The 27,830-nt window shown below is 43.5% G+C and overlaps 1 protein-coding gene across 4 annotated transcripts in view; it reads right to left on the minus strand.

Annotated features, from left to right (window-relative positions):
* Positions 1-27,830, minus strand: part of cdh7a (cadherin 7a) — a 183,108-nt gene that overhangs the window by 28,343 nt on the left and 126,935 nt on the right. For all 4 annotated transcript variants that reach the window (XM_072569783.1, XM_072569781.1, XM_072569780.1 and 1 more), the window contains 2 exons: positions 12,521-12,774; positions 4,558-4,694 (listed from right to left, as the gene is read on the minus strand). In XM_072569783.1, the coding sequence (XP_072425884.1) occupies positions 4,558-4,694; positions 12,521-12,774 (391 nt within the window). The remainder of the gene's footprint in view (positions 1-4,557; positions 4,695-12,520; positions 12,775-27,830) is intronic.

Genomic DNA, 27,830 nt, shown 5'->3' on the forward strand with positions numbered 1-27,830 from the left:
ATGTGGAACCTTATCAAAGGCTTTACTGAAGTCCATGTATACCATGTCAACTGCCCTACCCTCATCTACATGCTTGGTCACCTTCTCAAAAAACTCAATGAGGTTTGTGAGACACGACCTGCCCTTGACAAAACCATGTTGACTATCTGAAATCAACTTGTTGCTTGCTAGATGATTATAAATCTTATCTCTTATAATCCTTTACAGAACCTTTCCTACAACAGAAGTAATGCTCACTGGTTTATAATTACCTGGGTCATCTCTACTGCCCTTCTTGAACAAGGGCACAATCCTCCAGTCCTCTGGTACTAAACCTGTAGACAATGACAACTCAAATATTAAAGCCAAAAGCTCTGCTATCTCCTCCCTAGCTTCCTAGAGAATCCTAGGATAAATCCCATCCGGCCCAGGGGACTTGTCTTCTTTCACTCCTTCTAGAATTGGTAACACATGTTCGGAACTAACCTTGATCCTTTCTAGTCTAATATCCTGTACCTCATTCTTCTCCTCTAAAATATTCTCCTTTTCCTGAGTGAAAACCAATGAGAAACGTTCGTTTAGCACCTCTCCGATCTCCACAGGGTCCACACTCAACTTCCAATTTCTGTCTTTGACTGGCCCTACTCCTACCCTAGTCATCCTTTTATTCCTCACATACCTATAGAAAGCTTTTAGGTTCTCCTTTATTCTATTTGCTAAAAACTGCTCATGTCCTCTCTTTGCTCTTCTTAACTCTCTCTTTAAATCCTTCGTAGCTGATCTGTTACATTCCATACGCTCTGCACTCTTGCATGTTGGTTCGAGAAACAACCATAAACAAGGTGGGCACTTCATCAATGCTTAACGAAAACATCACCTGGGTTGATCTCTCTCCCCGAGTACAACAGAGTGTTACAAGGGGACATAAATTTAAGGTGAAGGGTGGAAGGTATAGGGGAGATGTCAGGGGTGGGTTCTTTACCCAGAGAGTGGTGGGGGCATGGAATGCGCTGCCCGTGGGAGTGGTAGAGTCAGATTCATTGGCGACCTTTAAGCGGCATTTGGATAGGTACATGGATGGGTGCTTAATCTAGGATAGAAGTTCGGCACGACATCGTGGGCCGAAGGGCCTGTTCTGTGCTGTATTGTTCTATGTTCTATGTTCTATAAGGATGTTTGATTTCCAACGTAAACCATTTTAATTCAGTTGTAATTGAGTTCAAACTCAATCAGTTAATCAACACTTGGTAAGGACCTGGGACCACTGATGGTTTAAGGCTCTGATTGGCTTGTTCCTTAAGCAGCAAATATCAATGATACCCAGTGCATGGTTGGTTTGAATGAGTGCCTTCAAGTCAATTTGGTCTCAGTTCCTGTCAGCATAACATGACATTTGATTGTGTTGCTCAGTTCCGACTATCTTTGGGGTCAGGTGTAAACAAAGGAGGAACCTGGGTTGGTGGTGGGAGGGGAGGGGAGACTTCGCTTTGAGAAAGATTTGCTCAGTGTCGGTCACACTCTGGGCTCATCATCCTGAGGTGTCTCTCACTGAAAGTCCAAGCTTTTCTTTACTATATTTTGCAGAAGGAGCTCCTTTTAAAGCAAACGTGTGAACCTTTCTGTTGTCGTGTTTGGCAGGGGGCTGACAGTGAACCTTAAAAGGTTCACACTAGTTAGTTTCCATTCTACATTTCCAGCACATGCACAAACCCAGACAAATGGATCTGTCAGACCTGAGCTGAACTCATGCCAGCAACTGAGGAATTAATATTCAGTTCATGAATGAATCTGGATAAAGAATGTGTATCAGTAATGATGGCCATTAAACTGGATTGCTGTTGAAATAACTCTGCGAGGGCTGGTAATCTGTCACCTTTTATCTAGACGTGCATGTACTTGAGACTGACCCAGCTAGCACAGAGCTGGCTCCCAGAGTGGACACAACTGCTGACACTCCTGTTTCTATCTGTCAGCCAGGGCTCCCTGATTGGACCAGATTAACAACTCCAATCAGGGAACTCATATTCTATAAGGTCCACCTGGCTGACCTTATTACGATCACTAGAGCTGTTAAAAGCCATTTGGTTCATTCAATCATACCGCCTTTGGATTATTCCCTGGGCAGTGTGCAAATTGACGTAGTGTACAGAACATTAGAGAGACAAAGACTGTTGTGGGCAAAGTGGGCTCCAGTTCGTGGGGCACTAACACCAGTACGAGGGAAACTCGGCTGGAATTGTACCATTGGGCCAGTCTATACCTGAGCTACGACTGGAGCAGTGTTCTTGTGAACAGCATAACTGGGAATATACAGAAGGGTTTAAGCTAAATGGGGGGGGGGTGTGGCAAGGGGAGTACATCAAAATATAAAGATAAGGGAGGAGAGAAAAGTAGAAATATGGAAGGGACAGAGAGAAAAAAAAACCTAAGAATGCACCAACAATCAAAATCAAAGATAACAAAATGGCTCTGCATTAGAATGCACCCAGCATTCAGAACAAAATAAACAATATGATGGTGCTCATTGAAGTCAATCAGATTTCCTAGTGATTACAGGATGATAAGGATTGGGACCTGAATATTGAGGGGAATAAAGCATTAAGTAGAAGCTGGTAAAGGTGGAGGGGGTAGCCCTTTCACATTTTGTTTCAGTCAGTCTAAAATCTAATCTGGATCACTGTGTAAACAAAATATCAAAGAGTGGTTTAGTGGGAAGTGGGCAATGGATCTCTCAAACTGAAATGGACCAGGTCTTAATTCTGTCACCATCTAAATCTGTTTTCTTACGTTGTAAGAAAATAATGACTTCTGCTTGAAAAACATGAACATAAACAGCTTTACTTTTTGTGTTACATGGCAATTTGGCACAGTGTTTGGCTGTACACTAAATAGAGGCTAAAATAATGACCAATTCTTTCAAACCTAAAAACGTTCCAAATACTGAAGGAAACCAGAGTTGCTGAACTGGAGCTGTTTTGCTCAGATTGACTGAAACAGTTTGGAACCTGCAGTCATTTCAAACAACCTGGTCAGACAGGTGCAGGTGTTAGACACACCTTGGGGGCAGGTACAATCTTAAAGCCTGACCATCTCGGCTCAGAGATACAGTGACACTGCAACACAAAACCCTTATCTCAAGATTAAGCTTGTCACTAACTGGAAGTTTAATCTTATTGTCCAATACAACATAGAGGCATACAAAACTGGGATTGACAATTGCTCACTCAGACAGAACTGTAGCAGAGCCAGACTGGTGACTATTCCGGCTCTTTGGTAACAGTGGGACTTGAATCCACTAGGGACAAGAGCCCAAAAGTACTGTCTTAGACAAATCGTCTGCAAACTGCTCAGGAAAGCCTTCTGGCACTTTTCTGTTCCTTTAAGATGACCTCTCATCTCTTCCGGTGCCAAGGTGAACCAGTTTGTGAGAATCCAACCTGCAGTTCACTAGATGGCCAGTCCAGGAAGATGGTCAAGGAGCAGCCTGCAATGCAGAAATCCTACCCCAAAAATGAAAGAAAATCATCGCAAAGTAAGGAATGTTTTGGTATTATCTTGTCCATGCTACGCTTCGGGCTCTAACTTAACTGCAAGGCTCAATATCCCCAGAATGGATATGGATCATGTCAAAAACACCAGTAAGCACAAAAAAAACTTGATCTTGCATTAAGAATGCATTCACATCATCAGATTTCTTTCCCCTCAATGCCATTTTATTGTCATTTCAGTTTACATTCTTCCAACGCACAAAGTTGCCTTTACAGTTCATTATACAGTAGGAACAGACTGCCATTTTCAGTAATGAACTGGCAGATCAGGAGATTGTGGGTACACTTTCCAGATCAGAGACCTGAGTAGGAATACTACGCTGAAACCTGTCGTGCAATACTGAAGGAGTACTGCACTGTCAGAGGCATAGTTTTTTTTTAAGGTGAGGCTCAGTCCTCCATTTCAAGTGGCTGTAAAAGATAACACATGATTTCATGGATGAGTGGGGTTGCTAAACAGGCAATGGGTGAACCCCTGGCCAATGGGTGAACCCCTGACCCTGTGGGCGGCACGGTGGCACGGTGGTTAGCACTGCTGCCTCACAGCGCCAGAGATCCGGGTTCAATTCCCGCCTCAGGCGACTGTGTGGAGTTTGCACGTTCTCCCTGTGTCTGCGTGGGTTTCCTCCGGGTGCTCCGGTTTCCTCCCACAGTCCAAAGATGTGCAGGTTAGGTGAATTGGCCATGCTAAATTGCCCGTAGTGTTAGGTAAGGGGTAAATGTAGGGGTATGGGTGGGTTGCGCTTCGGCGGGTGCGGTGTGGACTTGTTGGGCCGAAGGGCCTGTTTCCACACTGTAAGTAATCTTATCAATACTTAGCCCTTAATCAATACCACAAAATTCATTTTACTTGTTCATTTATTACATTGTCTGGGAGCCTGTTGTTCACAAATTGACTGCTGTGTTTCTTACTTTACCACAGCACCTCCAGTTAATTGACTGTAAAACAAGGTGAGAAAGGGGTTGTGGGGTTGTGAAAGGAGTTATACAATTGCTAATCTCTAAAGTATTTCTGTTGGAAATCACTTACGGCTCTCCATTGCTAAAACGGTGATGTTGTGCTCTTCGGTTGTCTCCCTGTCCAGTGATTTTGCAATTGTAATGACTCCAGTGGTGGCGTCAATGTTAAAATATCTCTCCAGGTCGGTGTTGCGATCTATGGAATATCTGGATAGCAAGTTAAAATTGAGAGTTGAGCATCCCTTAATGAATTCAAATCATTCAAGGAAGCCATTTACCAGTTTAGTCTACCAACAACATGGCATGAAAGAAAACAGCCAGCAAGTGGAAATGATAGAGAATCTTGAGTACAGAGTTGCCAACTCTGGTTGGCATCTAGTTGGATCCATTCCTGGAGATTTCGGTACCTGACTCCAATCCATCCTCAACTTTCTGCCATTGCTACATTCCTCAGGAACACAAGTTCCTACACCCTTTTGGAATTCAATGACCCTTTTGCTACCGAACTGGATTAATCCTCACTGTTCACCAAATTGCCTCTATTCCTCATTCCCACTGATGATTTTTTGAATGAAAGCAAAACGAAAGAAAACTTAATCTTAAAACTGCTGCAATATCACTGGATTGGTAATGCAGAGACCCAGGCTCAGCAACCTGGTAATGAAGGATTGTCTCATGAGCAAAGGCTAAACAGGTTGGGACTCGACTCACTGGAGTTTAGAAGAATGAGAGGCAATCTCACTGAGACATACAGGATTCTTAGGGGGCTTGGCAGGGTCAATGCTGAGAGGATGGTTCTCCTTGTGGGAGAGTCTAGGACCAGAGGGCACAGACTTTGAATTCAGGGGCACTAATTTAAGACTGAGATGAGGAAGAATTTCTTCTCCCAGAGAGTTATGAGACTTTGGAGCTTCTTGCCACAGAAAGCTGTGGGGACAGAGCCCTTGTGTATAATTAAGGCTGAAATGGATAATTTCTTGATCTTGAGAGGAATCAAGGGTCACAGGTAAAGGGCAGGAAAGTGGGCGTGAGGAATGTTGGATCAGCTATGATCCTACTGAATGGGAGAGCAGGCCCGAAGGACTGAATGGCCTACACCTGTTACTGGTGATCTAAATTCAATAAGGGAACCTCAGTGATGGTGACTATCCTCAATGAATGACCTTCAGGGAAGGAAATCTGCAGTTCTTCCCTGGTCTGGCCTGCATGAGATTCCAAACACATAATAGAGTCATAGAGCCATACAGCATGGAAATAGACTCTTTGGTCCAACTTGTCCACGCTGACCAGATATTCTAAATTAATCTACTCCCATTTGCCAGCATTCGGCCCATATCCCTCTAAACCCTTCCTATTCATATACCAATCCAGGTGCCTCTGAAATGTTGAAATTGTACCAGCCTCCACCAATTCCTCTGGCAGCTCATGCCAGGTCATGCACCACCCTTTGTGTGAAAAAAGTTCTCTCTCAGGTCCTTTTAAAATCTTTCCTCTCTCACCTTAAACCTATGCCCTTTAGCTTTGGACTCCCCTACTCTAGGAAAAAGACCATCGTTATTCACCCTATCCATGCTCCTCATGATTTTATTTTTAGGTCAGCCCTCAGCATCTGACGCTCCAGGGAAAACAGCCACAGCCTATTCGCCTCTCCCTATATCTCAAACCCTCCAACCCTGGCAACATCCTTGTAAATCTTTTCTGCACCTTCTCAAGTTTAACAATGTCTTTCCCATAAAAAGGCAACCACAATTGTACACTGTATCCTAAATGTGGCCTAACCAATGTCCTACACAGCCACAACATGATATCCAACTCCCATATTCAAGGTTCAGACCGATGAAGGCAAGCATGCCAAAAGCCTTCTTCACCACCCTGTCTACCTGCAACACCCACTTTCAAAGAACTTTATACCTGCACCTCTAAGTCTCTTTGTTCGGCAACACTCTCCAGGGCCCAACCATTAACTGTATAAGTCCTGCCCTGGGTTCTCTTCCCAAAATGCAACCCCTCACATTTATCTAAACTAAATTCCATCTGCCACTCCTCAGCCGATTGCCTCATCTGATCGAGATCCCATTGCACTCTGAGGTAACCTTCTTCACTGTACACACTGCACCTCTTCTTTTGGTGTCATCTGCAAACTTACTAACTATGCCTCAATTGACTGGGCAGAAATTTGGTTGATGTGGCACTATATTAGCCACCCTCCAATCTTCCAGCACCTCACCCGATGATATTAATATCTCAGCAAGGGGCCCAGCAATCTAATTTCCCTAATTCCCACAAAGTTCTGGGCAACACCTGATCAGGTTCCGGGTATTTATCTACCTTTATACATTTTAAGACCTCCAACACTTCCTCCTCTGTGATATAAACTCTTTTCAAGACATCAATATCTGTTTCCCAAGGAAGCTAACCTCCATCTCTTTCTCCACAACAAATACTGACACAAAATATTTATTTAGCATCTCCCCCATCTTCTGCAGTTCCGTACATAGTTGGCCATGTTGATCTTTAAGGGGTTTTATTCTCTTCCTCATTACTCTTTTGTCTCTAATGTATTTATAGAATCCCTCTGGATTCTCCTTAACCAAATTTGTCAAAGCTATCTCATGTCCCCTTCTTGCCATCCTAATTTCCCTCTTAAGCATACTCCTACTGCCCTTATAGTCTCCTGGGGATTCACTCAAACCCAACTGTCTACAACTGATATATGCTTCCTTCTTTTTCTCGACCAATTTCTCTAGTCATCCAACATTCCCTCAGTCTTGCCCTTCACACTAATAGGAACATACTGTCTCTGAACTCTTGTTACCTCATTTGTAAAGGACCCCATTTTCCAACCACTCCAAACCTGTAAATAGCCTGCCCATAATCAACTTTTGAAAGTTCCTGTGTAATACTGTCAAAATTAGCTTTACGTCAATTTAGAACTTTAACTTTTAGATTAGTTCTACCCTTTTCCATATGTTTTTAAAATGAATAGAATTATGACGACTTGCCCCAAAGTGCTCCCCCACTGACACCTCCATCACCTGCCCTGCCTTCTTTCCCAATAGAAGGTTAAGTATTTCTCCTTCTCTAGTAGGTACATCCACATGCTAAATCAGAAAGTTTTCTTGTAGACACATAACAAATTCTACCACATCGACGCTCTTAACACTATGGCAGTCTATGTCTATGTTTGGAAAGTTAAAATCCCCAACCATTAAAACTTTATTATTCTTACAGATATCTGAGCTCTCCTTACAAATTTGCTTCTCAATTTCCTGCTGACTTTTGGGAGGTTCATAGTACAATCCCAACAAGTTGATCATTCCTTACTTATTTCTCAATTCCACCCAGATAACCTCACTGGACGAACTCCAAGAATATCCTTCCTAAGTACAGCTGTAATGTTATCCTTAATCAAAACACTGCTCCCCCTCTTTGCTTGCCTCTTTTTCTATCCTTCCTATAGTATCTACATCCTGGAACATTAAGCTTCCAGTCCTGTCCATCCTTGAGACATGTTTCTGTGACAGCTATGATATCCCAGTCCCATGTTCCCAACCTGAGTTCATCTGCCTTGCTTGTCAGACCTCTTGCATTGAATTAAATGCAGTTTAACTTATCAGTCCAACCTCATTCTCTGCCTTACTCTTCTCTGCTTTGACTATTTGACTTGCTCCATTATTTACTGTACAAGAATCAGCCTTTTCTCTTTTCTCATTATCACCCTGGTTCCTCCACCCACTCCCGTCTTTACCAATTTCAAGCCTCCTGAGAAACACTAGCACATCTCCCCACAAGGATATTGATCCCTTTCCAATTCAGATGGAGCCCATCCCTCCTTTAAAGATCATTTCTACCCTAGAAGAGATTCTAACGATTCAAAAATGTGAGCCCTTCTCCCTTGCAGCATCACCTCAGCCACGCATTCATCTGGTCTATCCTCCTATTCCTACCCTCACTAGCACATGGCACCAGTAGTGATCCAGATAATACTACCCTCCACGACCTACTTTTTAACCTCCCTCCTAGTTTCCTGTATTGTCTCTGCAGAACCTCATTCCTTTTCCTCCCTATGTTGTTGGGACCAATGTGCGCAATGTCCTCCTGCTGGTCACTCTCCCTGCTCAGAATATTCTGCACCCTATCTGAGATATCCTTGACCATGGCGCCAGGGAGGCAACTCACCATCCTGAAGACTCACTGACAGCTGGAGAAACATCTGTCTGTGCCCCGGACTACAGCATCCCCTATTACAATCAATCTCTTGGAAAGTGACATACCCCTCATTTCAATGGAGACATTCACGAGACCAGAAACCTGGCTGTCAATGCAATACTCACCAGCAAAATGGTTGACTCTTAGCTGCCCTCTGAAATAGCCTTAATAGGCAACTAGGTAAAAGGGCAATTAAGGATTGGCAACAAATGCTATTACTGCCCTCCTTCCAGAAAAGAATAAATTAACCTTTCTGAGTTGCTCTGGAAGCTTCCTGCAGGGCTATTTTCAAATCCGAGAGACTCTGGGGGGTCTTGGTGCATTGACAATCCAAGGTGTGGATCATTATTTCTTGAATAGGTGCTAACCAGACTGCTGTGTGTTGTTGGCCATTTTATGAGTGCCTTGAAGCATAAAGTTAGGCCACCCACTGCACGTACAAGCCCAGGTCATGCGAGTGCTCTGCTCTCTCTTATACTTCATAGTTTGCAATCAGAGAGTGTTCCTGCTGCCCACCTCAGCACAATTCCCCAAGGTGGACTCGATAGGATTCCTAGTTTGATATCCAGCTGTGGCCCATGCCACTCACATTAAGCCATAATCCTGTCATAGTTTTCACATGGTGCTCAGTAGGTGGCAGTGTTGCTCACACTAAGGTATCTGAGCGCTTCTGATTCCGGCCTTTTGCACAACAGCGATTTTCACTATTACATTTTGCCTACAGCTGCTTGGGTCCTACGTACGGGACTTCCTTCCCTCAATCTCTTTGCTTTTCTTTCTCACTCTTTCCTGCTTTATGCTACTTCTTAAAAAACCTACCTCTTTGATCAAGGTTTTGAGTTACCTGCCTTAATATTTCACTTATGCCTCAGTGTCAGTTGATTTTTTTTTGATAACACAACTATGAACTGCCTTGGAACAGTAAAGGTGTGATAGAAATGCAAGCTGTTCTAGTGAGAATGTGTACAGGGTATATGCAGGTAGGGAAAGAGTTAAGTTTTGAGTTTTGTGAAACAAGAGGTTCAGCTGAGCATGACTCTGATCAGATAAGTACTTACAGTTAACAGTGGGGTGCTGGAGGCAAGGGTAATGGGTTAACAAGGTGGAAAAGCACCTGATGGGTGAGGTACTGAATAAACAAGCTCCTTTGTCCTGGATTGTGTCAGGTGCTTGGCTGCTGCTGGAGCTGCACTAGTTCAGGGATTCCGACTGCTGCATTTCTACATTACAAAGTACTTTAAAGGAGCCATTTAACAAGATGAGAGAGCAATCAGTATGTGAGGTCAGTTTAACAAGGTGAAAAGTATTCATTATGTGAAATGAGTTACTCATTGTTTAATAGCAGATGGCTTAACCTTTACTATTGACACCCGCTGATTGTAACAGTCACCCAATCAATATGTATACTGCCTTATCTAGATGCTCTTCCCTGTAAAATGACTATATAGTTCATTGAGAAACTGCTGTTTCAGAGAAGACTGTAGACTCATGTCTCTGTTCACATGGGCGATCGTTCTCTCTCTCTCTCTCTCCAGGGCCTGGAATAAAAGAGGGTAAAGCAACTGTGTCTCTGAGCATCTTGCCTAGATTGAAGGGGGAATGGGACGACACTAGGGCAGATACATGGGAAGTTAGGAGCTAGAAGCAGGCCCTTTGAGACTGCTCCACCATTCAACAAGGTCTGGTTGTGTTATCAATTTCACTTTGTTGCCTGTCCATCATTCCACATTCTCCCCCACCCCAAGCCCTCTCCCTTAATCCATTAGGGCACGCAGCAAGACCTGGGCAACATTTAGGATCAGGCTAACCAGTGGCAAGCAGTGTTCACAAAGAACAGTGCAATGACTGAGAATCTAACCAGAACGGCTGAAACAGGTTATCAGGACATAGCTGTTTCTGAAAGATTATTGTTCTGCTTTTATTTCCTCATAGGATATGGATATCCTTGGCTACACTAACAGTGATTGCTAAACCCCTTTGACATCAAGAAGGTGACATTGATCTGACTTCAAGAACCGTTGAAGTCCATCCAGTGCAAGTAGTCTGAAAGATAGTCCCACAGTTTTGGTCTAACAATAGTGAAGGAACAGCCTTAAATGTTTTGAGTCAAGATGGTGACCGGCTTGGAATGGAATTCACAGGCAATGATACTCCCCATGAATCTGTTTCCCTTCTCCTTCTGGATGATAGAGGTTATGAGTTTGGAAAGTGCTGTCAGATGAGCCTTGGTGAGTTGCCGCAGTACAACTTGTACATGGTGTACACTGCTGCTACTGAACCTGATGGGTGAGGTACTGAATAAACAAGCTCCTTTGTCCTGGATTGTGTCAGGTGCTTGGCTGCTGCTGGAGCTGCACTAGTTCAGGGATTCCGACTGCTGCATTTCTACATTACAAAGTACTTTAAAAGTACTTCAAAAGCTGTGAGGGGTGGTCAAGACTGGGAAAAAGAAATTTCAAGGATATTTGACACTCATGGAAGATAAGCAAAACACAAAAAAAAAGTGGGGGTTCTGCCGATAACAAGAAAAAGGATCAGCTTGGAGTAGAGGGTAAGAGGACGGGTCCATTAACAAGTAAGGGACAAACCACTTAGGGCTAAGAAGATAAGGGATGTCCTCACTGACTCTCTGAAATTCCCCACCCCAGGGGTCATGCAAAGTTCAATCACTGAGTGAGTTTGAGGCAGAGATCAATTGATGATGAGTTACTAATGGCATCAATGAATATGGGAGTAATATGGGAACGCAGCATTGAGATAGATGTTCAGTGATGATCTAGAATGGCAGAGGTCAAGGAGCTGAATGATCTGCTCCTACCTTTCTGTGTAAAGTGCACTAAGACATCCAGAAGACTGGGCACTGCACAAAAATAAGCGTCTTGCTTTCCTAATTACGAGCACAAAATGGCGGTACAAATGGCAGGACACTAGGAAGCTCAGGGGAAGAAAGGGATGGTGGGGTGCTTGACCACAGATCCCTGAAGGTGGCAGGACAAGTCAATAGGTGAGTTAGGAAGGCAAACGGGAAGTTGGCAATTATCAAGAGTACAAGATCAGAGAGGTCATGTTGGAGTTGTACAGAACTTTGGTTAAGTTATGCCTGGAGGACAGTGTGCAGTTCTGGTCACCTCACTTTAGGAAGGATGTGATTGCAGTGGAGGGGGTACAGAGGAGATTCACCAGGATGTTGCCTGGGATGGAGCAGTGCAGCAATGCAGACAGACTGCATAAGATCAGGTTTTTTTTTTGGAGTAGAGAAGGTTGAGGGGGTGTTCCTGATAGAGGTGTATAAGATTATGAGGGGCATGGACAGGGTGGAGAGAACACAGATGTTCCCCTTAGTTTAAGAGTCAAGAACAAGGCTTCTGTTTTTAATGTGAAAGGCAGGAGGTTGAGAGGGAATTTGAGGAAAAGTCCTTTCACCTGGAGGGTGGAAGTCACTGTTTGGAAGGGTGCTTCAGTCGGGTGATTTCACAACCTTTAAACAGTATATGAATGAGCAGTTGAAATGTCACAATATTCAAGAATAATGGGTCTAATGTGGGAAAGTACACAGGAGTAGGCCATTAAGCCCCTCAGCCATTCAATGAAATCATCGCTGATTTATGGCCAAACTCCATATTGGCCCATATCTCTGAATACCTTTCCTTAAGGAAAGCTTATCCTCCAGATCTAGCATTGAGTGGAGGTGGCAGCGTATATTTGGCAGTACAGACTCAATAGGCCTCTCCTGTATGATTTGATGAGAGCCAATGAATTGGACAGATGATTTAGAATGCTATAGAGCTGCCTTGTACTGGGTGCAGGAACTGGTGAACTCTCACCTGACAGGGTTGTTTGCTGTGTCGGGGTCATGTGCAGACACAGTGCCAATGGCAGTGCCAACCTTTGCAGCCTCAGAGACCGACATCTTGTAGAGAGGCGAGTTGAACTCTGGGGCTTCATCCACGTCCTCCACCACCAGCTTCACCGTGGTGGTGTCTGCAAAGGGTCCCAGCGCCTGGAACCTTGGGTCAGTGTTTTTATTGGTGACTTCAATCTTCAGACTGTAGCTTGATTTTTTTTCAAAATCCAGCTCCTGTGAAGCAATTACAAAACGTACATATATTTACTCGGCGCAATGTCAGTCCATTAAAGAGCACGACAAGCAAATGAAAGAACGAGTCACATCTATCAGGTGATGACATTTTAACATGGGATCGTTTAATTAAACGGCAGGAGTATTTTCAGCTTGTTCCTGCTCCATTGCTCTCAGCATCTATCTTTGTTACTCCTGCTATTTGCGCTGAAGTGACAACCTCCCAAGTAAATAAGGTTCCAAATGAATGATTTATTTGCAATTCCTCCAACATCCCTCTGCAATTTATTTATCTTTTAATCTATCTACCTCCTGCTGTTTTCTGAATAAGATATATGGGGTCTGATAGTCACGTCCAGAATGAGCGTAGTCAGCCCACTCAAAGTTTTTACTGTCAGAACCACCCCAAAATGTTTTATAGCCAATGACAAAATTCCGTCAAACATTTTACTTTCACTCATGAAAGTTGTATTCTTGGACGTTAAAGACTTGCCAAGCTTTTTGGTTTCTTGCTTGCGATGGGCTGGAGAGACTGATTTGGCCAAAGCGATTCTCAAGAATATGTACCATATAGATGGAGTCATGGTTGTGGTTCATTCCAGGTAACTCGCTCCTCTAGTACTGAATGTCCCGAGTTCAGGATGCAAATCTGTTGTCGAGAATAAGCACAAAACGCCAGGCTGACCCCAGTGCAGTACTGAGGTAAGACTACACGATTAGAGATGCTGACTGCTTAGCTAAGATTCTGACTGTGCCCATCTCATGGCATCACACTGCAAATACTAAGCTTCTGAGATTGACATACTCTAAAGTCCGAGAAAATGAAAGCGGGAGCTCGTATAAATTTGTCTGATAACAAGCCGTGTTAGCTAGGTGCTTGGGGGTGTTGGGGGTGAGGGGAGTGAAGTGCAGCTGAGAGAAGGTGCAAGATGCTCTCACCCACAGACAATGAAAAGGCAGTTAGACTGCCTCTGGGGAACCTGTTAGTCTAAGCCTCATAGGTAGATGGTTTGGATGTAAGCCGTTACAAATAACTGTACATAACTGTTCATGTATCTCCATGGTAAACTGGATTTGGGACTTACAGGATAGCTAATTAACAATTCTATCCGGATACAAGGCCCTTGTGATTCAGTTTGCCCTGGGAATAGGTTTCAGGAAGGGAAGTCTATTACAAGCCATTACAGTCACAGGTTACAAGGTTTCCGAGATATGTCTGAAAGGTTAGTCTGTAGCCACTCGAAAGAGAGGAGAGAGAAAGAGGAGTGGGGGGGATTAGAAAGAGCGAGAGATAGAGAGAAGGAGATAGAGATAGCTAATCCTGCAAATGAAACAGAGCAGCAGGTGGGAAGTCTCAATAAAACCAAAGAGATCAAGTTCATGAGGATTTAAAAGTGGTTGGAAGATTCACCTAGCCTGGGTTAGAATCTCTAAAATATCGAGTAGAAATCACCTTTGGAAAAGGATAAATGTAGGAAGCCATTGAGAGTATAAAATAGTTTAGAACTAGCTTTGAATGAATGAAGTGTTTACTTAATCAACACTGTAGAACATAACCAACATTGTACATCTTCAGTTGTGCTAAAAGCCAATGGAGAGTTGCTTTCCTGGAATTCACTTGTAAGGTACTTACAAAATCATGATTATTCCATGTTCTTTTATGTTGCTTCTGTGATAGAAGTCTTAAAATTTGAAATCTTGACATTTGATCTTTTCAGTTGATGAATAGAACCTTTCCAAATGTTATTTGTCTCTGCAGAAATCATCTTGGTTTACATGCTCTTTGTAGGAATTCACATTTCTTTAAATTCACTGAATGAAATAATATAATAGCATTGTCCAGACATTCAACAACCAGGTTTTCACATTTGCTCTTGTTGTATTCATGGTAACGCTAACATGGCTCCATCTGTTTTTGCTCCAGCATTCCTCAGAATAGTAACTGTGAGGATTTGGCAACAATTAATCAACTTAACTTTGAAGGTACCGGCGGAGAAGTCAGAAATTGACTCAAAGATAGGTGTTGACATGGCAGGAGCAATTAAATCATTGGCCCAACATCTGAACCTTGGAGAAATAAAAGACTATGTAGACAAGGAGGTTAAAAAGATGTTTAGCATGCTTGCATTCATCGCTCAGTTCTTTGATTATAGCAGATGGAAAGTCATGTTGAAGTTGTACAAGACATTGGTGAGGCCTCTTCTGGAATACAGTGTCCTGTTCTGGTCGCCCGGTTATAGGAAGAATATTATTAAACTGAAAGGTTCAGAAGAGACTTACCGGAAGGTTATGGGAGTGGAGGTTTTGAGTTATAAAGATAGGCTTGGACTCCTTTTCACTGGAGTTTAGGAGGTTGAGAGGTGAAGTTTATAAAATCATGAGGGTTATAGCTAGGGTTAAAGGTTGGTGCCTTTCCCCTGGTTGGGGCATTTCAAGACTGGGGGGGCATATTTTTAAGGTGAGAGGGGAAATTTAAGAAGGACATGAGGGGTAATTGTTTAAGTATATACAAAGGATTATATGCATGTGGAATGAACTTGCAGAGGAAGGGTGTGTATGGGTGCAGTTACATTTAAAATACATTTAAATAAGTCCAATAATAGGAAATATTTGGAGGAATATGGGCCAGGTGCAGACAGGTGGGACTAGTTTAGTTTGGGATTAAGGTCACCATGGACTGGTTGGACCGAAGGGCCTGCTTCCGTGCCGTATGACTACGTCAGATGAAACACAGATTCCACAGATTTCCAAGGTTCAGTTGAAAATGAGAAATAATGCAATTTGAGAAAGAAAAGGGAAAGGAAAAGAAGAAGAAATGTTAAAACATGAACAGCAGTTTCAGAGAGTAACAGAAAAGGAAGACCTAGACTTGGAAAACTGGAGGCATTTATTAGTGGGCTTTTATACCCACATCAAAGAATTTGGGTTTAAGATAGACTGATCATGGAGATAGCAAGTTCATGTCTATAGCCAGTCTTCATTCATTAGAACTTTGTTTATTGTATGCTAGTGCTAACTACTAGCATGTGTAGTCAGATATATGTCAGGCTCTCAGCTTATGATTACGTGATTTGAGCCATTTTCTACATATGCTTCTGTCTATGTCATATCACTCTTCCAATCCTACTCAAACTCACTCTGTCCACACTATGCTGTTTATGCCCAGTGCGGTGTAGCTCTATGCTATCATCGTCAGGGTCTTAATGTCCTTCAGTGACAAGAGGGAGGCCTGAATATTTGAACTGGACAGAGACAACAGCTGCAGTTACACAAGCAGGAACTGGGGGAAAGGCGTGACAATGAGTCCCCTTTAATGTCCGCTTTTGATTTAGCAAGGTCCACAGTAAACTCCCCGTTTTCCGAAACCCGAGTATTCCAAAATCTTATGGAACCAGCAAAAACTTCAAAGAAAACTCGCCATTTTTCTAAAGTTTCTTCAAAAACATCAGTTTGAAATTGGCACACCATGCTCCAATATGCACATGCTCACTCATGTCTGGAGTTACCAGAACCCAGCGAGTCAATTGCACTGTACTCTTAACATTTAGATTTAAGACTTTTCATTCAAAGAATATAAGAGTGTACAGTATTGGGTTTCTATCAGAGTATTTGTTATGCAACTGACAGATTCATATAACCAGCGCCCATCAATCCCCACACTTGCCTGATTTTTATCTTATTCATAGGAAATGGGGCATTGCAGGCTGGTAAAAATTATTGTCCATTCCTAGTTACCCTTGAGTGAGCTGCCTTCTTGAATCACTGCAATCCAAGCACTGTAGGTAGACCTATCATTCTGCTCGGCAAGGAATTCCAGGATTTTGATCCAGCGACACTGAAGGAACAGGGACTATTTCCAAGTCAGGGTGATGAGTGACTTGTCGAGGCATGGATAATGGGGAGTTTGCCATATTTACTTGATGCCTAAATTCAGTGAGAAACAGGTTAAAATTTTATTTTGTATCCTTTGAGAAAACACCTCATTCACTCAGAACAATGTAACAATGGCTTAAAAAAATTTAGATAACTTTAGTACTCCAGTGATTGTAACGAGGTCAACCAGGTGGCCCTCATAGAATATGAGTTCCTTGATTAGGTCTGTTAATCTGGTCCAAGCAGGGAGCCCTGGCTGACAGATACAAAAAGGAAGGTCAGAGCTTATGAACACTCTGCGAGCTGGCTCTGAGGGAGCTGGATCAGTGGTGAAGGGCTCTCCATTTGTGACAGGGAGGGGACTGACTCTAAACTGTCTGGACCACACAGTCAGTGTGTTATTACTACTGTTGGGTTTTCTATGGAAGAGGAAAATTTTTTTTCTCTCTCTCTCCCCCTTTGTTTCAGGTCGATTTTTTGTTTATCTTTATTGCTTATTGTGATTGTTTTTTTCTGGGTTTCTTTTAAAAAAAAGCACGTCAGAGGTTCTGTTCACTCTGAGAGCTGGCTCTAAGGCAACTGGATCAGTGTCAAGGGCTGTCCACATACAATTAAAGGGGGACTTGGTGATGGGATACTGGCTTTGTTAGGGAAAGTGTTCGATTCTTTCAGGTGAACATTATTAAGTAGATTATTGTGAGGTTAAGATTAACGTAAGGGTAAGATTGCTGTCATTAATGTGCATGAACTAATTCTAGAAGGTTACAGGCATGAAAAGACATCATCGGACTTCTGTGGAATTTGCTGGAGAAAATGGGAATGGTATTTGATAAATGATATGGAGCTATGAAGATTGAGCTGGATTTTAAAAGAGAGATGTTAATAATGGAAGAATTTAAAACAGCTGTGCCTTTTGGACTAAGGTCCCATGAAGAATAGCACAACATTCAGAGTCATAGAGATGTACAGCACAGAGACAGACCCTTCGGTCCTACTCGTCCATGCTGGCCAGATATCCCAACCCAATCTACTCCCATTTGCCAGCTTTTGCCCCATATCCCTGTAAATCCTCCCACCTTCATGATTAGATTAGATTCCCTACAGTGTGGAAACAGGTCCTTCGGCCCAACATGTCCACACCGACCCTCCGAACAGTAACCCACCCAGACCCATTTCCCTTTGACTAATGCACCTAACACTATGGACAATTTAGCATGGCCAATTCACCTGACCTGCACATCTTTGGACTGTAGGAGGAAGCTAGAGCACCCGGAGGAAACCCACGCACAGAGAGAATGTGCAAACTCCACACATTGAACCTGGGTCCCTGGTGCTGTGAGGCAGCAGTGCTAACCGCTGAGCCGTCGTGAATGCGGCATCAGTGACTGAAGCTTGTGGTATACCAAAACAATCTCTCACAGAATTGCTACAGTGCTGAAGGAGGGCATTGGGCCCATCATCTCTGTACTAGGTCTCCAGATGAGCATTTCACTCAGTGTTGACCTGCTGCCTTCTCCCCAGAACAATGCATTGCTCAGTACCACAGCACCTTTCTAAATACCTCAATGGAACCAGACATCATCACACTCTTGGGCAATACATTCAAGATAGAGTCATAATGATGTACAACACAGAAACAGACCCTTCAGTCCAACTCATTCATGCAAACCAGATATCCTAGATAACTCTAGTCCCGTTTGTCAACATTGGGCACATATCCCTCCAAACCCTTCCTGTTCATAAACCCATCCAGATGCCTTTTAAATGTTGCAATTGCCAACCTCCACCACTGCCTCTGGCAACTCATTTCATACACACACCACTCTCTGCATGAGAGAGTTGTCCTTTTGGACCCTTGTAAATCTTTCCCATCTCACTTTAAACCTATGCCCTCTAGTTTTGGACTTCCCCACCCCAGGAGGAAGACCTTGTCTGTTTACCCTCTCCATGCCCCTCATGATTTTATAAATCTCTATAGGTCACCCCTCAGCCTCTGACACTCCAGGGAAAACAGCCCTAGCTTATTCAGTCTCCCCCTACAGCTTAAACCCTCCAACCCTGGCAACATCCTTTTGAATCTTTTCAGAACCTTTTCAAGTTTCACAATGCCCTTCCAATAGGAAGGAGACCAGAATTGCACACAATATTCCAAAAGTGGCCTAACCAATGTCTTTTACAGCCACACAATGATCTCCCAAATCCTATACTAAATGCATTGACCAATAAAGGCAAGCATATCAAATGCCTTCTTCACCAACCTGTCTACCTGACACTCCACTTTCAAGGGGCTATGAACCTGCACTCCAAGGTCTGTTGTTCAGCAACACTCCCTAGGTCCTTACCATTAAGTGTATAAATACTGCCCTGATTTGCCTATCCAAAATGCAGCACCTCACATTTATTTAAATTAAACTTCATCTGCCACTCCTCAGCCCATTGACCCATCTGATCAAGATTCCAGTTGTACTCTGAGGTAACCCTCTTCGCTGTCCACTACACCTCCAATTTTGGTGTCATCTGCAAACTTAATACCCATACCTCCTGTGTTCACATCCAAATCACTTATATCAATGACAAAAAGCAGACAAAAAGAAGTGAAACAGTATTCATTCATATCACTTTTGCTTCATTTAAATGGCTTTAAATCTGTGACCCCTTATTCAGGATCCTTTCAGGAGAAGGAATATTGTTCTATCCAGAACGTTCATGATTCTGAATGCCTGTAACAAATGTCCTCTCAGTTTCCTCACCTCCAATAAAACAAGGCCCAACATTTGTACTCTCTCCTTCTAACTGAAGTTTCGCATCTCTGGGTACCTTCTTGGAAATCTTTTGTGCACTCTTTCCAATGCCTTCACATCCTTCGATACATATATTCATATAGAATGTGACATGGAAACAGACTTTTAGGTCCCACCAATCCATGCCAACCACGTTTGCAAACTAAACCAGTTCCGCTTATTTGTATTTGGCCCATATCCCTCCAAACCTTTCCTATTCATGTACTTATTCAAATGTATTTTAAACATTGTAACTGTAGTGTCCACCTCTTCCTCTGGCAGTTCATTCCACATTCTAACTGCTCTCTGTGTATCAAAAGTTGCCTCTCGTATCCTTTTTAAATCTTTCTCCTCTCAATGTCTTCTGGTTCTGAACTCCCCACCTTAGGGAAAAGGTCTTTGCTATTCACCTCACCTATGCCACTAATGATTTTATAACCTCTATAAGGTCACTCCTCAACCTCCTACGATCCAGTGAAAAAGGTCCCGGCCCATTTTTCTAACACAAGCCCTCCATTCCCAGCAACATCCCGATGAACCCTCTCCGGTTTAATAACGTCCCTCCTGAAAAGGGTGACCAGAACCGGACACAGTACTCCAGAAGAGGCCTCACCAATGTCCTGTATGACTTTAATATGATGTCCAACTCCTATACTCAAAGGACCGAGCAATGAAGTTAAGCGTGCTAAACGCCATCTTAACAACCCTGTCTCTCTGTGACAGGGATTTCCAAGAATAAAGTGCGACAGCTCGGTCTGAAGCTGAATTCATAATAACCTTTTGCTCTTCTATGCTATGCCATCATTAATAAATCCCACACACATTAGTAAACACTCTCTCAACCTTTCCTGCCTCCTTCCATATCTTAAACGCATACACACCCTAGCCCCTCTGTTCCTGTAGTTCCTTCAGAGTTGTACCCATTATTTTGTATTGTTTGTCATGTTTTTTTTTCTGACCAAATTGAGTCATCTTCCTCTGTCATTTGTCAAGTTATTTCACCAATTTGTTCAGTTGAAGTTTGACATTATCCTCCTCACAGTATACAATGCTTCAAAAAGCTGTATCGTTGACAACCTACGAAATTGTTGACTGCACATCAAGGTATATATGTGAAAGGAAAAGCAAGGCTCCCACCATTGAGCCCTGGAAAATTCCACTCAAATCTTCCTCCAGGCCAAAATTAAATCCATGAATCATCAGTCACTAATTTTTGTCACTAAAGTTTATATCCATGAGACCACAGGCCATTCAGCCCACCGAGCCTGCTCTGCCGTTCAATGATATCATGGTTAATCTGATAATCCTTAACTCCACCTTCCTGTCTTTTCCCCCATACCCCTTTATTCTCTCACTGATTAAAATCTGTCTGTCTCAGACCTGAATATGTTAACGATCTAACCTGAACATCCCACTGCGGTAAAGAACTCCACAGATTCACTAGCGTCTGAGAGAAACGATTCTTCTTTGTCTCTGACTTAAATGTATGGCAGGAGTCGACAGATAAAGATAAACTAACTCCACTAGTTGGATGTTCGAGAACTAGGGGGGATAGTCTGAGAAAAAGGCCAGGCCATTCAGGAGAGATTAAAATGGAAGTAGCTGGAAAATCTCAGCAGCATCTGTGAAGAGAAATCAAAGTTGACGGTTTAGGTGCGGTGACGCTTCCTCAGAACTGGAGAGGTGTTAGGAAGCACTTCTACACACAAAGGGTGGGAAAGATTTCGAACTCTCTTCCATAAATGATAGTGGATACTGGATCAGTTGTTCATTCTAAATCTGAGGTGGATAAATTTTTGTTAAACAAGGTGGGTATATGGAGTTAGGCCACAGATTAGCCAGGATCTCATTGAATGGTAGAACAGGCTGAAGGGTCTACTCCTGTTCCTATTGCCCAATGTTCCTGTGACCCTTATTCTGAGATGATTCTCCTTCTGGTTTTAGTCTCTTCCACGTGGGGAAACAACTATCCAAGGTGGTACTGCCCCTTTTATTCTCAACTATGTTTTGCTCATAAGTCTCTTTTGTGGCATGGTATACTTTTTGAATGTCTATACACACACATCAACAGCCCTGAACCCTTTCTGTTACCATTGTATATCGATGCAGAAGGAGGTCCTTCAGCCCAGCAAGTCCTCTCCACCAACAGTCAATAAAAGCATGGGCTGGTCTGATAGCTCTCAACTCCACTTTCTGCCTTTTTCCGATAGCTCTTAAATCACTTACTGAGAATCTAATTATCACCACTTGATTTTCAATGACACTATCATCACCGAATTCCCCACTATCAACATCACGAGGGGTTTAATTCACCAGAAATTGAAGTGGACTAGCCATATAAATATTGCGGCGACAAGAACAGGTCAGAAACTAGGAATCCTGCAGTGAATAACTCACCTGAAGATTCCACAAGTCAGGAGTCTGATGGAGTACTCCCCATTTATCTGTATGAGTGTAGCTTCAGTAACACTCAAGAAGCTTGATACCATCCAGAACAAAACAGATCACTTGGCTGGCATCGCATTCACTCTCACCAACACCAATACACAGTAGAAATGTGCATTGCTAAAGCTAAACAAGACAAATTGCTTCCAAGCACAAAACCACTGCCATCTAGAAGGACAAAGCAGCAGGTACATGGGAACACCACACTCTGTAAATTCCCCTCCACAGGCACAGAAAGAGAGCAATGAACTTATCCTGAGACAATCAGGCTTGTTCCAGGGCCTGCCCCACAAAGAGAACTTGAGAAACCGGTTCTGTATTTCTCTAAAGCTTTGAAGATTGAGAGATGATCTCATTGAAACCTATGAAATATTGAAAGGGAACAGAAAGGGTAGACGCAGGGTTCGATGCATCACCTGGTTATGGAAGTCTGGAGACAGGTTGCACAACTCGAAATTAAGGGGGCGGTTGCTTAGGACCGAGATGAAGAAAATTCGTTTTACTCAGAAGCTTGTAATTTTTGGAATTCTCTACCCAAAGATATCTGTGTAAACCCAGTCACTGAGTTTGTTTAAAGTAGAAATTGACAGACTTCAAAATACAAATAATGTAAAGGGACAGAGGGATAATGTGGGAAAAAGGCATCGAAGTGAATGATCAACCGCTATTGGTATTGAATGTTGGAGTGGAGGACTGAGAGCTGAAAGGACCATTTCTGCTCCTAAGTTCCTATGGTGAAGGCAAAAGCAAAGTAAGTAATTTAGTACCTCAGCTCTGGCCCTGTTTAAACATATTCATCTGCCCTTTTGGACCTCAGTGGTCCTCATTTCTCCTTTTCCGCCTTTTTACTTTTGGTATGTCTACAGAAGACTTTGGGATTCTCTTCAGGTTGGATACATGTGATGATCAATAACTTGTTCAGCAATACTTTAAATATTGACCAGGATACTGCTGCGGTTGTTTGAAATGGTGTTCCACCTGACTAATGATGTCCGAGAGAGAGCTGCATTTGCTCTGATTCTATTTCTCATACACTGCTTTGAACCCACAATGATTTGAGGTGACAGCTTACCATCACATTCTCCACAGCAATTAGGGATGGGCAATAAAGGCTGGACCAGTCAGCAAAGTTCACATCCCCTGAATGAATAAAAACAAAACCAGCAGCCCTGAGGTGAACTTTGCTGACTACAGAGTTTGCAACATAAAATAGTATTGATGCATAGTGCTGGTAGAAGTTTCTGCTGTGTAGAATGAATTTATACTGTGTTTTAGCCAGTGGTTCTGTTATTATGGTGCAATGTCAAAACTGTCTACTAACGATGCTGATTTTATCTAAGGCAGCAATCTAATTGGAGACTGTGTACTGCCTCCAGATATTTTCACCATGTCCACTGAAGTTAAGGATGCATTAAAAAAGATCATAAGACCATTAGATAGAGCAGCTATTCAGCCAACTGAGCAGAGGTGGGTACTTCAGATGCTGGAGATTAGAGTCAAGATTAGAGTGGTGCTGGAAAAGCACAGCAGGTCAGGCAGCATCCGAGGAGCAGGAAAATCGACGTTTCGGGCAAAAATCCTTCATGATTTCTGATGTAGGGCTTTTGCCTGTAACATCGATTGTCCTGCTCCTCGGATGCTGCCTGACCTGCTGTGCTTTTCCAGCACCACTCTAATCCATTCGGCCAATTGAATCTGCTCCGCTATTTGATCATGTCTGTATGTTTCTCAATCACATTCTCCTGCCTTCTTCCCATGTCCCCTTATTAATCAAGAACATATCTATCTATGTCTTAAATACACTCAATGAGCTTCACAGAGTCACCACCCCCTGACTGAAGGGATTTCTCCTCAGTTCTAAATGGGCATCCCTTCACTCTGAGGCCGTGCCCTTCAGTCCTAGACTCTCCCACTTTGGGAAACATCTTCTCCATGTCCACTCTATCCACATCTCTCAGTATTCTGTAAGTTTAAATCAGACTCCCCCCCCCCCCCCCCCCCATCCTTCTCGACTCCATCAAATCCAGACCCAAAGTCTTCAATGGCTCATCACATAACAAGCCTATCATTCCCAGAAACATCCATGTAAACCTCCTCTGGACCACTCCAAAGACAGCCTTCCTTAGATACCAGACCCAAAACTACTCACAACATCCTAAATGTGGTCTGGTCAGAGCTTCAGCAGTACATCTTTACTCTGGTATTCTAGAGCTCCTGAAATTAATGTTAACATCGCATTTGCCTTGCTAACTACCATCTGAGCCTACATGTTAACCGTAAGAGAATCCTGAACTCGGGCTCATAAGTCCCTTTGCGCTTCGGATTTCTGAAGCCTTTTCTCATTTCAAAAAACTCTACACCTGGATGTAGGTTTGCTCGCTGAGCTGAAAGATTCATTTCCAGACGTTTCGTTACCCTACAAGGTGACATCTTCAGCTGGGCAAAGCACTGCTGATAATTCCTGCTTTCTATTTATACATCTGGGTTTCTTCAGGTTGGTGATGTCATTTCCTGTTCTTTTCCTCAGGGGGTGGTAGATGGGGTTTAATTTGATGCGTTTGTTGATAGAATTCCGGTGTGTGTCTCTGTAACAAACACTACATTTGACAAGCAGGCAGAAAACTAGCCACCAGGATACATGAACATCAACTAGCCATAAAATGACATGACCCTCTCTCACTAGTATCCTCAAATACAGATAAGGGAATACACCATTTCAACTGGGACAACACATCCATCCTAGAACCAGCCAAACAGAAACATGCATGATAATTCCTAGAAACATGGCGAGTAAACCTACATCCTGAACCTCAACCTGAGCTACATATCTTCTCAAAACTTGCTAATACTCAACACTTCTATTCTTCCTACCAAAGTGCATAACCCCACTCTTTCCCACATTGTATTCCACCTGCCACTGCTTTGCCCACATACCTAGCCTGGGCAAGTCCTTCTGCAGCCTCCCTGCCTCCTCAGCGTGACCCATCCCTCCACCTATCTTTGTGTCAGAAAAAATAACAGATAAACATATGACTCCCTCTTCTGTGTCCTGAATAGGGATGGATAAATCCGCTACAGTGGATTACATTCTTAACAACTCCACTGTTTTGAGTTGAAAAATTACAGGTTATTTTCCTGCACTCTCAAAGTAATTTCAAAGTTTCACACTAAAAGGCAAATGTTCGGCCCAGTCTCAAATGACCCTTTTGTGGCAGACATTATAAACATAACGACAGACCGATGGGAGGAGAAGCAGAATATTTGGTTTCTATATCCATGACTTGGCCATCAGGCCACCTTTGTCCACCTGACATCCTCGGTCTGTGTGTGTGGATTAAAATTCCCCATGACTGTCACTGCATCCTTCAGGGAAGCTCCCATCATTCCTTCCTTTATGTGTCCTGTGGGTTCAAGGTCTACGCAACATTCCCAAAGATGACTTTGTGCAGCGTCTGGGCTATGGCCTCCTCCATAAATTCCTGCTGTAATCCCAGCTGCTCCATCCAGGGGGACTTGCTGTTGGGGATCGGTGGGATGTATGGGTATCAAGCTTCCCATGTCATAAAAGCATGGGTCTGTATCCTTCCTTTGTCTGGTTTAATTTGACCCTTTATCACTTCAATGCTGTACCAGACCAGTGGCACCCTCCAGGCATCTTCTCATCCTTCAGGTCTGAGCGTTAGGTAACTCCTCGCCACTCCCCCCACCCACCAACCTGCACACACCGACTCACCCAGAGAATTTTACAGTGCTCCCCCCTCAGTAGCCTCCATTGCCCTATGTGGAGAAAGTGAAGACCGCAGATGTCAGAGATCAGAGTCGAGTGTGTGTGGTGCTGGGAAAGCACAGCATCCAAGGAGCAGGAGAATCGGCGTTTCAGGCAGGAGCCCTTTGTCAGGAATCTCAATTACTCTTATGTGCCTGACCAAATGGCATTCTTAGCTACATCACGGTAGCATCGAGGTGGGCCCGGTGGAGAGAGATGCCACTGTGATGTTGGTTCATCCAGCTCAGGCAGTGGCAGAGGGGTATAGGCCCAGTGGCAAAGATGGTGCATGTGGATCAGCGACTTTGATGTCAATTGAATCCGGTGTAGTTGCCGGCGAGATGACAGTGCGGGCATCGTTGATGGTGATGAGCTGGCTCAGGACTAATGGGCTTTCTGCAAGCTATTACTTTCTTTTCCCTTAATCTGAAATTATTCAAAATGGCGTCCTTTCGTGGTGACAAATTAAGGCTTTTCACTGTATTTTACTTACTTACTCTTACTGTAAACCACGTGACGATAAAATCAAAATCAAAATCTGAATCAAAAAGCCAGGGGCTCAAATACAATCCCAATCCTGAATGGAGTGTCTGTGAGTAAAACCTGTCAGAGATATATACATCTTAAAGCAACCCGGATCCCTGATCCTGTTGCCTTGTGAGTGGGCGGATTGTCCTTCCACCCCAGTTGAGGGCCTGTTTACTTTGCCCACTGATTATTCCAAATCCAAGGTTTGCTAAAGTCTGCCCAAATCATCCGCCTTCCTCTAATTTCATGCCCATGTTGTGGGAAAGGCTTTGAATAAATCCATTGCTTTTGCACGTTGTCCCTCTTAACTGCCATTTAGCGCACATCAGGCTTTCACAGGCTGGGAAGGGACCTGCCTTCAGACAGCAGCTTCCCGTGTTGCCAGGACATCAGCTTCTGCTGCATGGCAAAGGTCACCCTGCGTGTTGTCAGTCCATCTGGGCCAACAGCTTCTCCTGCTGACACTCCCATCTGCTTTCCAGAGAAGGCAAACGATGTTCAATCATCCATGAACTGACTTCCAATCACCCAGCAGTCGACAGCCAAGGGGCTCCTTGATAACAACTCTGGGTCAGTGGTCCGGAGCTGGCAAAGTCAAGTCTATTATCGCTGCAGATCACCCACCATCTTCCCCCATACCTCTCCTCATCTTCTCTGCTTGATGTTAATGGTTCTGGCTTGCTGCCACATAGTCAGTGCCTCCCAAAATGTCCGCTCATCACTGACCATCGTCAACCCTGAGGACATTTGGCAGAAAGAAGCATCACCTCTGCCCCTGTCCTCAAGTCAATTCACACAAATGAATCAACGAGGGACAGATATAGGCAATCTGGTCAATCTGCTCTGCCCTGCACTTCTGTGTCTATCACAGTGTATTAACTTGCAACCCCACCCAAAACTAGGGGTGAGATTTTCACCTTTTTACAAAAATGTGCGCTGGGTAGGAATTAATAAAACTTGCTATTATGGAAGGAATTTAGCCAATCACTACGGCAGCATTTATTGCACATCCCTAATTGGCCAGAGGGCAGTTAATAGTGAACCACATTGTCATGGACTCACACAGAGGCCAGACCAGGTAAGGATGGCAGTTTCTTTCCTTCAGTTAGTCAATCAGGTGGGTTTTTCTCAAAATTGACACCTGTTTCATGGTCATCAACAGAACCTTAATTCCAGATTTTGTTTTCACAAAATCGACCATCTGCCATGGCAGGATTTGAACCCAGGTCCCCAGAGTGAATGAAAATCAGGGAATTCACTCTCCAACAGCAAAGAGGGAAGAGAATTTTACCTTTACTCTAGTATTGCTCCTACGCCTGTGCAAAAGTACCTCTGACACACTGACACCAGAAAACCTGGGTCTGGTCTTGGACTCACTACAAAACTGACAGAAGCCATTTGGCCTATCGAGTCTGCACAAGCCCTCCAAACAGCATCTCACCCAGACCCACCCCATCCCATCACTATTCCACCTTATCTAAGGAAAAATATACTGGCATCACAGGCAGTCCAGGGAAGGATCACCAGCTGAAACCAAGGATGGACTGGTTGTCTGGAGATTGAGAACATAAGCTTGTGGGTGAAAGTGAGGATAGCAGATGCTGAATATCAGAGTCAAGATTAGAGTGGTGCTGGAAAAGCACAGCAGGTCAGACAGCATCCGA

This window comes from Chiloscyllium punctatum, chromosome 5 (genome assembly GCF_047496795.1).
Source record: "Chiloscyllium punctatum isolate Juve2018m chromosome 5, sChiPun1.3, whole genome shotgun sequence".
NCBI classification, from domain to species: domain Eukaryota; kingdom Metazoa; phylum Chordata; class Chondrichthyes; order Orectolobiformes; family Hemiscylliidae; genus Chiloscyllium; species Chiloscyllium punctatum.